This window comes from Tiliqua scincoides, chromosome 1 (assembly GCF_035046505.1).
Source record: "Tiliqua scincoides isolate rTilSci1 chromosome 1, rTilSci1.hap2, whole genome shotgun sequence".
Classification (NCBI taxonomy): Eukaryota; Metazoa; Chordata; class Lepidosauria; order Squamata; family Scincidae; genus Tiliqua; species Tiliqua scincoides.
This window is the reverse complement of record NC_089821.1, coordinates 14,725,711-14,739,158: the sequence shown is the minus strand read 5'-3', so window position 1 is coordinate 14,739,158 and position 13,448 is coordinate 14,725,711. Positions and strand designations below refer to the sequence as shown.

Here is a 13,448-nt window from a genome sequence, read left to right as displayed (position 1 = left end):
TCATTGATCATGCTGATTGCTGTTGTTCCAAATAGTGGATAGTGCAGTCAGCGTTGTTGGTAAAGCCCATGCAGATAACTGTCCAGGGATAAGTTCACAAAACTCTCTTTTTCACGCTTTCATTGAAGTCCGCCATACAGAGGTGTTTTTCAGTAGGTTTCACATGGTGGGGCTATATGACATAGCCCCAGGGACTGTATATATTCAAGTTTTAGACATCCTTCCAGTGGCATAGCTAGAGGGGGTGCAAAGCACTAAGTTTTGCAGGGAGTCTCACCATGGTGTGCAGATGGCCCCTCCTCCTCCCCTTCAGAGCCATTCTGACGGCATGGGGGCGGGGGAGCAAAACGAAGAAGAATGCCTCTGTTTTACTCCCCCCACCCAGAATGGATCTGAAGGGGAAAGGGGCCACTGGCACACTGCGATGAAGCTTTCTGCAAAACCTAGTGCTTTGCACCCCCTCTAGCTACACCACTGATCCTTCCAATGATTGTGGCCAGTTGAAATCTGTAGGACCTTACAAGTGGCAAGGGATCGTGGAGATGGTATGAAGGAAGAAATCATCATTTATTTTCTCACTTCCAAGAAGTGAGATGATTATTTTCCAAGAATGGGTGATGTGCATTCTTCATTAGTGAATTACAACTGGACCCTATTTGAGATGTGAGATTGGTTAGAAAGCCAGTTAAACCCTCATTTCCATCCACTGATTTCCTTATTGTTTAGTTATGGAGAGTCACGGTGAAGTGGTGATTGAAGTCTTTTTGAATTGCAACCACTGCCAGTCGGGGATCTGCAAACAGAGTCCTGACGCCAACCTGCCAGTCTGCATTTGTGTTGTTGGAGCCACCTTGGCCAGTGACAATGTCTCCTGCACAGGTAAAACATAGAACGTTCTCATCAAATAAGAAATTGTTTCATTTCTTACTTTGTCTCATTAGGAAAGATGATGATGAGTTAAGCTGGTTTAATAATCATTTCCTATGGAAAGCTGGGGTACTGAATGTCTTTATTGCTGTTCTGAATTTATTGGGCTTGTTGGGATACGAAAGTGATTTTTTAAAATTGTATTTTTAGAAATAATTTTAGTTATTGTTGTAAGCTATTCCAGGCCTTGGAGAGGTAGGATGTAAAAGTTTTAAACAAATAAATCAAAGCTGTAGATAAGAGGCGTTGGTGAACAAATCTGCAACAGAAAATTTTCAACACTTTCCAAACTGTAATTGCATCTCTTTGGTCACTGTTAGAAACACTGCTGGATTATATGGACCTTCGGGGCCCAGTCCTATCCAACTTTCCAACACCAATGCAGCTGCAGTGCAGCCCTCAGGTAAGGGAACAAACATGCTCTTACCTTGGAGGAGGCCTCCGTGACTGCCCCCCCCCCCACTGCAGGATGCAGCACACACCCTGTTGACATGGCTGCACCAGCACTAGAAAGTTGGATTGGATTGGGCTCTCAGTTTGTTCCAGTTCAAGCAGTTCTTCTGCAGCACTGTATAGAGCAGGGGTCTCCAAACCCCGGCCCGGGGGCCAAATGTGGCCTGCAGCCAGGCTCAATCCGGCCCGCGGCCAGCCTCTGATCCCCTGAGAGCCTCTGGCCCAGTTGACCAAACCCAACCAGAGTTGTGCTTGTAGGGTGGGGGAATGGGGATCCATTTAAGTGTGTTCTTTATTTCTTGGGCTGTGTTCGTGCTTGGGGAACTCCTGGACATTTGAGCCCATTCATTTATTCATTCATCTAAGTTCCATCTCTAATGTATTTATTTAAATTTTATATTTAACGTTTTTTTTCTGGCCCTTGACACTGTACCAGATATTTGATGCGGCCCTTTGACCAAAAAGTTTAGAGATCCCTGGTATAGAGCAATGGCATGTGCTATTTAAAAAAAATGTTTTTTCAGTTCTCCGTGGACCCATCTCAGGACATCTACCTCTCCCGCTCCTCTTGGCTGTGGTTGCTGTTATTGTGGTGCTTGGAACAGCTCTCACTTGTGGCAGCCTGTCAATTGGTAAGAAATATCTACTCTACTTTGTGCTTTTGCTTATCTCACCCGTTCATACAAACATGAAAGAGAAAATATTTCTTTATCCAGCGTGTAATTAGTCTGTGGAACTCCTTGCCACAGGAAGTAGTGATGGCATTTTGCCTAGGTGCCTTTAAGAAGGGACTGGACAAATTTCTGGAGGAAAAGTTCATCACGGGTTACAAGTCATGGTAGGTATGTGCAAGGTAGAGGTTGGCTGCCTCTGATTGCCAGATGTAGTGGAGGACGCCAGGACACAGGTTGTGTTTGTTGTCTGCTGTGTTCCCTGAAGCATTTGGTGGGCCGCTGTGAGATACAGGAAGCTGGACTAGTTGGGCCTTTGGCCTGATCCAGCGGGGCTCTTCTTATGTTCTTATGTTCTTACCTGCTCCTGTATCTGTGGGGGTTCTGTTCTGGAAACCCCTGTGGTTATGTGAAACCAGGGCCTCTGAGAGAAATTTTATCGGGGTACAAAGTTTCTTTTGGGCCCCTTTGCAAGGGGGGAGGGGTGAAACAGAGCAGGGGAGAGTGGTGACAGGCAAGCAGAATAGGGGCAGGGAGGGGTGAAGCAGGGTGAGGGTAGGCTAGAGTCAGCTGGAAAACTCTTTGGAAAAGTCTTTGGAAAAGGTTTACCCACCCATGTGGCATCAGTAGTGTCCCCAGCATCCCCAGTCATGGTAGTGTCCCCAGCATCCCGTATGGGCAACAAGACGGACAGCCCAATCCTGAGCTGCCTGGAGCTGCGGGACCCGGCAGCTCCACAAAGGGCTCCCGCCGGATCCAGAGCCTCCTGTGCTACCGTGGGAGGCTCCTCGGGGAAAAAGGGATGTTCATCCCCTTCCCCCGAGTAAGGGAAGCAGTCCCGCAATGGGACTACTCACTTTAGCGGCAACTGTTTGGTCACCGCTAAAGTGAAGGCACTCGTGTAGGGTGAGCAGCCCTGCCTGAGCGCCCTGGATCCTGGAGAGCTCGGCTCCGCGGACCCGCCTCTCCCCTGCCCCCGGGAACACCCCGACCACACCTCCCCCTCCCCGGAACGCCTCCCCCATGCCCCCAGAAACGCCCCCAATCCCTGTTCTGCAGCCCAGCAGTCGCAGGCACCGCTGAGCTGTGGAACGCGGGCGCCCACTGGGCGATGGCTTAGCGCCAGCCAGAGCTGAGCCACCTCTGGCGGGAGCCCGGCAGTAAGCCCCGCAAATGTGCCTTATGGCACATTTGTGACTGTGGTCCATGCCGCGGAGGTGCGGCGCAGACCACAGGATTGGGCTCTGAGTAGATAGGAAAATGTCAGATCCCAGAAAATTTCTGGGCCCCCTCCTTTGGCTCCTGGGCCCCCCTTTGGATCCTGGGCCCAGGTACAAATTACCCCCTTTACCCCCCTCTCCTAGGCCGTGTGTCAAACCATGGGTATGGGTGAATGCCACCCCCCCCCCATACACTCCAGAGCCAAGGGAAACTCTGCTCCCTTAGCCGCGGGAAGGTCCTCTGAGCCCAGCAGAGGCCGCAGATATCCCTTTACAGCTTCTCGAACAGAGCCCTAGAGCTGAAAACATGTGACTTTTGGTTTCTCCATGAAATCCGAAGTGTCATTTTTAATGCCTTAAAAGGCATTGGGAGGCCCGGGGAAGCTGCTTCTGTATTTCCATCATTTTCTTACTTTTGTGGACGTTCCAGGCATATTAGAAAACTGCAGAATTACTGGAAGATAGTGGCCCAGTTCAAATGATCATTTAAACAAGGACCAGCCCATTCATAAGATGAACTGAAGCAGTTGCTTCAGGCAGCGGCAGGGAGAACTCATCCCTGCCAAATTCTTGCTTTCACTGCTGCTTCTTTTCCTTCCGCTCTCAAGGAAGGAAGGAAGGAAACATGAAGGGGAGGATAGTACTGAGCTAGAACATGGGAGAGTGTGAGGAGCAGAGGCTAGCATGCCATCAGATAAGAGGTGCTGCCTTTGGCATGCTGTCTCAGGCATCAGGAGGTCTTGGGCTGGCCCTGATCTAGAGATTATTGTGAATAAACCTGCATAAGCCTTGTGGTTGCATGCTTCTCATGTTCTTCATGAATGAGAGCAGATTGAAAGCTTCTACTTTAATTTCTGAGCTAAACAGAGTTTCTTGTTACATCCAAATTTACTGTGGTTTGTTCAAACTATGATTGATTTAAAGCAGTGGCATAACTACATGAGGTGCAAAGCACTAAGTTTTGCAGTAACTCAAATCTATCTTGCCTCTAAATGTTTTGAGCTTTCTAAATTATTTTGTTCACCCTTGAAAGAGGTCCATATAAGACCCAAAATTCATCAGCGATTTTACAGGAGCAAAAAGATAATGTATACAGCCTGCCCCAGCATCTGCAGATTTGACTAACCTCGGATGCCATGGATACTGGGATCTACTTTTAAAAATGCTTACAAATGTTGAAATAAATCAGAAAATAAGTTTCCCCACCTTCACGATGCAAAATTGTTCCATTATCAGGGCTTCAGGGCAGTCTTCTGCACTCCTGGAAGCCACTTCCAGTTCACATGACTGCCTCCTTTGGCAGCTCTGAAAACAGAGCAATTTTGCATCATGAAGGTGGGAAAACTTATTTTCTGACTTATTTCAATACTTGTAAGCATTTTAAAAAGCAAATCCCAGTATCAGTGGATATCAGTATCTGTGGGGGGGGGAGGGGAAACCAAAACCTCATGGATACCAGGGGTTGACCTGTATGTATTTTTATGCGGAACAGTTTGGATTTGATTGAAAGGCTTTATATTTCTTTCTTTTTTGTGTGTTTTCTATGGATTGTTTCATAAGCAGCTACCAACTTACAGCTTGCAAAAACTTTTGCAATAGAATTTCACAGTTACAAATATTTTGGAAATTTAAGATTGTGCCTTGTGCCATTTCACTATGGCCATTCCCTGGGATACATTCTAAGGAAGGGTGTGGGGATCAATCTTTGGGACGCTGATGAATAGATAGGCCTGTCTTACCATCTCTATGATTCTACAATAAGATAGCTGACAACGTTAACAAATCAAACAAAACCAATTAAAAACAATAGTGTCTTAGTAATTAAATAAATGTCTAGATGGCACTTCTGGAATGCTGCTGTCCTCACTCTTCTGCAGGATTTTCCTCCTGCTGCTGCTCTATCCAGATGTTATTTCCCCTCTTAGTTCTGTGATTTGTTTCTTCAGTTTATCATCGTAAGAAGCAGCAGCTAGAAGGTGTCAGAACACGCCTGCAAAGCCCAGAATATAATCTGAGCAAAATCCGCACTTCTACCATAATGACAGATTACAACCCCAACTACAGCTTTGCGGGAAAGGCCGCCACTCTCAATGAACTCAAGGAGATCCCACGGAAGAACATCTCCCTGCTTCGGTAAAGTTTTGCTGCATTCTTGAAGAAGGGATCCTTGCCAGCAAAAGCGATGGTTTCATTTTGAGTAATGTCCTCCTGCTAACTGGATTTGGCACTAAAAACATATTAAATTATTTGATTAGGCTAAAACTCAGTTGTGTTATTGGATTCAGTTGCACCATGAATTAAGATATTTGCATCCATTAAGAAATTAAATACTGCCTCTGGTGAGATGCAGGAAGCTGCACTAGATGGGCCTATGGCCTGATCCAGTGGGGCTGTTCTTATGGCTGCATAAATATTTTTAGAGATGTTTTCAAAGACAGGATAAGTTATCCTTTTCCTGGTGCAAGCTTAAAGACGAGGATTAGAACCCAGAACATACATGGGAATTAGAGGAGTAGAGACAGACACATTTGAAATGCAGGAAGAAACTCGGATTTGTAGTAAGCAACTGACTGTTTCAAGCTCTGCCCAAAACTTTTCCGTTCAACTAGATCAGCGTTTCTCAAACTGTGGGTCAGGACCCACTAGGTGGGTCACAAGACAATTTCAGGTGGGTTGTGTAGCGCCTAACTCGGCCATTGAAAATACAGAGATGAAAGTACAGGGTACAGAGCTGCAGGTCAGGGTGGGCTCCTGGTAGAAAAGAGGCATGGTACTTTGCCCTGAATAGGTGGGAAGATGGCTGCTTTTCCAACCCTTTCCAGTGTCCCAAGTCTGCATTCTCCTTTGACTTCTGAGCTGAAATATTTCAGTTCCAAGCACTGCAAAATAACAGCATGAGCACACTGTGTAGTGGGACCATTGGCTGATTGCGGCTTAGTTTTAAGCCTAAATCGATGATGTCACTTATGGCCATGACATCACTTCCAGGTTAATGACCACTTCTGAGGGGTCCCAACAGATTGTGTTGGCATCCTTCAGTCTTGGAAGACTATGGTATCACGCTCTGAATGGTGGTTCTGGAACAGAGTGTCCTCTCCAGTGCGCAAAGCCTGGGTAAAGTAGATATCGAGGATAGACTGTTACCCATGCAGCAAATCCCCCCTCTCCACGTCGCTGGAATGGTCCAATGGAAAGGCAGAAGCCAATACGGTTGGTTCCAGCAGCGTTGCAGGAGTTGCCAGAATGTGACTGTGTTCAGCCATGAACTGCCTCAGGGACTCCGGCTCCGGATTTTGCCTCGAGGTTGACTCCTGAAGCCTTTTCCATAACTGGATGAAGCCACAAGGCAGTAGAGGTTTGGGATCAGAGTTTTCCTTCTCTCAGATGAGCTGCCTTCCCAGGCTAACGAGTCCCATCTATCCGGTGGCTGTTTAGTCACCTCTTATGACAAGTACAGCCAAACTGAGGACCTATTCTTATCCTCCAGCCCCCAGGGGTAAGCCCCCAGGGGTCCCAACAGATTATCATTCTAAGAAGTGGGTCCTGGTGCTAAAATGTTTGAGAATCACTGAACTAGATACTTCAATAAGGTTTTGGCAGCCTAGTGGTATGATAGATCATTGCATTTTGAATTGAAAACTGCATACATGTATGTAAAAGCTTGCTTTTTAAAATGAAGAATCAGGTATCTCATAAGAAGTCTTCAGTGGGTGGATCACTAACGCTATTCTGCTTCTTGGACTCTGCCCTGTGTTCCAGAGCTCTGTTGTGTAAAAACTGTAATAAAAGCATCATTTCAAGAAAACATTCCATTTTGAGCACAGATAGCCCCAACTCCTCTTGTTGACTAGTTTTTCCGTGGAGCTCCTTAGATACTTAATTGTCATTTTTCATTAGATTTATGGAAATAATTTATCATAATACAAACATCTTTTCATTTCTATAATAATAGCCTCATTCAGAGCTTGCGCGAAACCAAGCATTACCAGACAGTTAAGCCATTTTCTTGTAGTATAACCATTTCCACAAATTTTAGTACTGTGAAAAATGCGACAATGGACACATTTTTAGTTTGTATAGTATAACTCCAGAGGTGATGATAAATGTGATGATTCCATCTGGTTAGTAGAGCTGAGGGATTAAAGAAGCAATAGCAGACTTTTGCTAAGAGCTTTACTTGAAAATAGAGCAGCAGCCATTGCTATGCAGACAGCAAACAAACTAACTCCCCCTACTGGTTAAGACCAACATCTACACACTTGCTGACCATATACAGGGTATTGTCACTCCCCCAACACTTCTGCCTATGTAAGAAAGTGCAGCCTGCATTCCTGGACAGTATTGTAACAAGTGATGGGTATGTACCCCCCAGCTTGCCTCTTGTTTTTTCTCAACTTTCTAGGAGAATTCTTGAGAAAAACTCTGGTCTTCTGAGAATTTTTTAAAAAGAAAACTTGAGGAGAGCAAATATTTGGGCGGTTCTCCTCCTTCCAGTCCCCTTCTCTTCCAGGCAAGCTGTCACATTCAAAGAAGGGAGAACAGGTGGCACAAGAGGCCTTATCATTAAGAATTTTTACATGCTGTTATTCAACAAAAATAGTTCTTGGAGCAGTTACACTACAAATAATTAAATACATACATCTAGTGATCCACTGCTGCAAGTTGTCTTGTGACAGTGCAGATGTCACAACACCATTGCACACTGCAGAGCCACCAGAAGAACTGCCACAGGGTCCATGCATGCACTAGAACGATCCAGATGCTCTATTGGTGCATGTAAGGAGGTGGTGAGGGTGGTTCATGAGCAGTTTGCAGGGGAGAATGGTGGTGGGCTGAATCGGGTGGTTCAAGGATGGATCTCAGTGGCAGTCGAACACACTGGATCCTAACCCCTTTTTCTAGCCCAGACCCACCCCCTGAGGCTACTTGTTTTTATGGCATTAGCAACCAGGTGACCTATTAGGAAGTATAAAACTACTTACCTCTTGCTGGCAGTCTGGTCACTCCCCCAGCGTAGCATGCAGCATATGCTCTGTTGGCAGTGCTGTGTGCTATGCCCAGACAGAGAATAGAATTGAGCTGCCCAACATTTTCTGCCACCGTGCCTGGGATTTGTAATTTTTCTGGGCCAGGAGGCATAGAAAACTACAGTTCCTATGCACCCTTGTAGTAACACTCCTGCATGTGGTCAGGAGCACTGAAACTTGTTCAGGAGAGGTTTACAGTCAACCTTTCCAAAATACGCCACCACCACAATAATGCATTGTGTCCAATGAAGTGACGTGTAATTCGATCGCTTGCAAGCAGTCAATGTTTTTAAAGGTAGCTGAAGGAGTTTGCATACTAGCCAATGGCCAGTACTTAATGCAGTTGTGACAAGCTTCTCCTCACCCATGCTCAGGTGTGGTTTGGAGACGAACAGTTTAAGAGCTGGAATGTAGCCAGGAAAGGGGAGGGGAATCTGAAGGTTGTACTGGCTGGCTGCTCCAAAAGCCTGCTGTTTTATTTGGAAGGAACAGATGCTGGAAAATGAACACGGCCTGAATGCTTGCCTTCACTTGCCCACTTGTACATAACTTGCCCATTTGTATGTAAACCAAAAATATTAATCTCCAGTATGGTTTTTTCACAAGGAATCTGAATCTGTGGCAGCTGCATGTAGAATGTCCCATCACATGAAATAATAAAATGTTTGTATACAGCCCATACCTTTACCTAGCAAAGTGATGCATGCTTTGTCTCTCCTCTTTTCAGTGCGCTTGGACATGGGGCATTTGGTGAAGTTTACAAGGGGACAGTGGTAGGGATCACAGGGGATCCCAGCCCTTTACAAGTGGCCGTCAAGGTTAGTGCTTGTAGCAAATGAACTAAAATTATGATTGATTGGTTTGTTTAAGCAACATAGTTACAGTGGGGAGGGGGGGATGCCACACTAACTACTGCAGGTGCCACAATGTGTAAACGCCCTGCCCCACTCGCCTCAGAGCCATTCTAAGCAGTGATGACAACGCATAGGAGCACGTCACTGCCCAGAATGGCTCCAGCCGTGATTGAGAGGGGCCACTTATACAACATATTGTGTCACCTGCAGTTCTTACCACATCCCCTTTTAGCTGTGCCATGGGCAGCATGGAAGTGTTACAGTATGGGGGGAATTCCTGAAAAATACAGCTATCCCCTTCCCTCCCTCTGTTCTCTCCCTAGATTGTAAGCTCCTCAGGGCAGGGATTTATTCTGTGTAAAGCTCCATGCATTCATTATTACATTGAATAATATTCAACTGATCTACCTTGTGCTTCTTTTTGCTTCTAGCAAGAGATCACCTTTAGGATCACTTGGCATAGATTATTTATACCTGAACTCTTATGAGCTCTTGCATTGTACATTTAGAACTCATAAGTCCATCATGGCTACTCCAGTAACAAAGGTTACCAGCAGAACCAAAATCAGCCTACCCCTGAGGTGCAGAACAAATGGGGGGGGGGGTGTATCTTCTATTAATCCATTTTAACAATGTAGAAACAGATTGTACCCACCCTTTGTGTGGGGGAGAATAATTTGTCTTTGAAAATTCCCTGTAATATACATACAGTATCCCACACCACCCTCTTTCTCTTCCTCCCTAACCCTGCATCATTTCCACTCAGAAACTGCACAATAATTTCTTACAGTTGGCATGACTGTGGCTTTGAAAATAGTTTGCTACAGAAAACAAGGATGGATTTAAATGTTTTAAGTATCAAATGAATACAGAAGGCATCAAAGTTATAAGAATGTTATTTTAAGGATTTGTTTTTAAATGGGGGTGTTTTATTCTATTTTGGGTCTGTTTGCTCCCTAGGGTGAGTGGTTTGTATGTGCATCTGTGAGCACACACTATCTTTTTCAGGCCAAAAAGCAGAATAAAATGAAACAAAACACAAAGAAATATTTTTATTAAAGACTTCAACGGCACCGCCTCCTTTATTTGCATGCCAGTAATTTTGTTTCTTTGAAATGGATTTTTCTCTTCCTGTCAACAGACACTGCCAGAAATCTGTTCTGAGCAGGATGAGATGGATTTCCTCATGGAAGCTCTGATAATCAGGTAATTTTTTTTTTAACTTTCCTAGCTGAACGGATCATTTGGCTCACCAGACAAGACCGGAGAATAAGGGCTCAATTCTATCCAACTTTCCAGCACCAGTGCAGCTGTGCCAATGGGATGTGGGGCTGCATCCTGTGTTGGGGGGAAGCAGTCACGGAAGGCTCCTCAACATAAGGGAACAAACCTTCCCTTGGGGCTACATTGCAGCTGCCTTGGTGCTGTAAAGTTGGATAGGATTGGGCCCTAAATCTGTCTCATGGTGCCTTCTTTAGGTTTGCTTTTCAATTCCAGCAGCAATTTGGAGAAAGCAGGGATAATATCAGTTAAAAGGGCCTGCTCCCAGCTCTACATCCCTCTTCCCAAGAATCCAGCAACAGGGCATGTTAAGAATGGTTATGCCTTTTCAATGCTGTGCTGTTCAATTTTATAGTTCTCCTGGCCCTGGAAGACTGGCTTGTCCTATTCAGAAGCTGTTGGGCTACTATAGATCATCACAAATGCCTCTGCTTCGGCCTCCCTCTGTTCCCCACAGTGCCTCCAAGACTTGTATGTTTTAAAAACAAACTTACAGCCCAATCCTTACTAACATTCCACACTGCAATACAGTGGCACCAAAATGGCCTCCACTATATGGGAAAAGAGGTTGCTGGAGGTCTCCCTGAAGGAGACATTTGTCCGCTTTCCCTGGAGTAAGCCCTAGCAGCCACTATGGGGCTTCTTGGGCTTGCATCAGCAAAATAGCTAGCACCAGTGCTTTTTTTGTATTTTTTTTTTTAAAAAGGTGCAGGAACTCACTTGTTAATCTTTTATTTATTTATTTACCTCCCTACCTAAAAAAAAGAAGAAGAAGAAAAAATTATTCCTTATGGGGATTTGAACCCCAAACCTCTGGCTCGACAGACCAGTACTTTAGCAATTGAGCCATAGGAGCTCTTAGACTCAAAGTGTTTGGAACTAATACTTGAGGTGCTGATGGCCACCAGCTGGGTTTAAGACCTTATATATTAGTTCTGAGCACTTTGACTACAGGAGATCCTATAGCCCAATGGAGAGAGTGCTGGGCTGTGGGGGTCGGAGGTTCAAATCCCGCCCTAGCCTGCAGTGCAAAAAAAAAGGGATGGAGCTAGTGGGGGGAAAAGGGGTGGAGCTAGTCGGGGGGAAAGGTGCCGGAACAGCGTTCCGGTGCGTTCTATTACAAAAAAAGCCCTGGCTAGCACAATTCCAAGTTGGAATTGTGTTGGGAAATCAGGCCTGGGAAGGGAACTAGGGTGTGGCGGTAGCCTCTGCCATTTTTCTTGCTCCCCCACCTGGGCCCAATCTGCCCTTCTCCTGCCCCATTACACCCCCTCCCTGCTTCTGCTTCACCTTTCCCCACCCCCTGGTGGGAGCTTATCTGCTCCATTGGATGCTTCGCTAGGATCTGGTGCCAGCAGGCAGGTGCAGGCCTTAGTACTGGTGTCAGGAGCTTGCCATACATTTGTGCATACATTTGTTCCACTGGCACTAGGGCCTGTTAGGATTGCAGTCTTGATTATTCTGTACTGAGAAGGAAACTTTGCAAAACTTACAACATTATTTTAATAGCTGTTGATCTATTTCATGGTAATTTTGAAAACTCTCCAGATGTCAAAGGTAGGTATCCCCAATGCTTCACCGTTAGTAACTTTACTGCCTCTGATCAGATCAGCTGTATTTGCCAAAAGCACCTGCAAGCAAACAAATGCCTTTCGTATTTTCTTTGCCAGTTGGAAGTGAAATGTTTGGCTCATTCTTGGAATTCTAGGCAACTGTAAACTTAAATTGTATGGTATTCTACTATATACCGTCACACTCCTTCCACCTACAGAGAAACAGTTTTTTAAAGAAAAGTACAAATTTAATTAAGAGAAAATTTCTGAACCTGTACTTCAGAATCTACTGTAGATACTCAGGTATAGTATGTGAAATTTTTGCCAAGTAATCAAGCTCCAATTATCACTTCGAGTTGATACTTGTCACACTTGATACACACTTGATACAAGACACACTTGACTTATCTCCTAGTCAATCAGAGGGCAGAGCCTTTCAACTCTGTAAAGTTTCCTTCCTCAGCTGAGCTCAGCTCAGGCAGGCACCTCATTAGTTGCTATAGTTACTTTCCAGGGACATTCCAGCCAATGTTAACCTTTTATTCTCCTTCCTTCTGCTGCAGCCTGGTTCTGCTTGGCAAATGCTTGCAAAGCAGGTCTGTTTTTTGAAACACCAGGTTGGGACCCTCCATCCCAGGCTACAATTCAGTGCACCATTATTTAAGAATAACACCCATGGAAAGCAGTGGGTCTACTTCTGAGTAAAAAGGGTTGCAAATCTCTTATCTCTCTGCTGTGAATTGAATTGCACACTCTCAGTTATGTGTTATGGGTTGTATGTTGTATGTAGAGCTTCTGGCTTAACACACCAGACACCTTAAAGGTGTCTTTGATTCATGGTTCCCCTCATGTCCACCTTAAAGGTGGATTTGATTCATGGATCTCCTGCAGTGGTTCCCAACCTTTTTCACTTGCATATCCCTTGGCAGCCCATTTCCATAAATTGTACCCTTTATATTAGCAAAATGTTTGTAATTAATACAAACCTTCATCTCCTCCATATGAAAGCCCAGACTTCATGTATTCATCACAGTCTTTTCTCTTTTTCTATGTCTGAGGAACAGAAGATTCTGCCTTTGCACTGTTTTGCACCAGAAGTGTGCTGAGAAATTCTGGTTGATTGATCACTTTCCATATTATGGTTCAGCTTTTTTACTGTGCTGGTTTTCAATCACTGGTTCATACATGAATTGATGACCAAAAACTAGCTATTGGTGGGGCTTTCACAGCCAACTAGCTACCTTCCTGCCTTGTTGGTCCTTGCAAGGCATTCTGGAGCACGGCCTGCCTTTTTCTGCCATTATTCCATTCTTTTTCAAGTACCCCTAAAGGTCCTGTTGAGTGTCCCTGGGAGTATGTGAATACCAGGTTGGGAACCACTGTTTTACTGCTATGTAGTTTATAGTGCACTTACTCTGATAGTGTTTACAAAAAGGTGGTGAAGACCAGAATTTTAAAAAGA

General features: G+C 45.0%; 1 protein-coding gene across 1 annotated transcript in view; it reads left to right on the top strand.

The window, feature by feature from the left end:
- Nucleotides 1-13,448, top strand: part of LTK (leukocyte receptor tyrosine kinase) — a 147,125-nt gene that overhangs the window by 121,635 nt on the left and 12,042 nt on the right. The window contains exons 18-22 of the mRNA XM_066613728.1: nucleotides 727-879; nucleotides 1,905-2,012; nucleotides 5,218-5,404; nucleotides 9,026-9,116; nucleotides 10,294-10,358. Of these exons, the coding sequence (XP_066469825.1) occupies nucleotides 727-879; nucleotides 1,905-2,012; nucleotides 5,218-5,404; nucleotides 9,026-9,116; nucleotides 10,294-10,358 (604 nt within the window). The remainder of the gene's footprint in view (nucleotides 1-726; nucleotides 880-1,904; nucleotides 2,013-5,217; nucleotides 5,405-9,025; nucleotides 9,117-10,293; nucleotides 10,359-13,448) is intronic.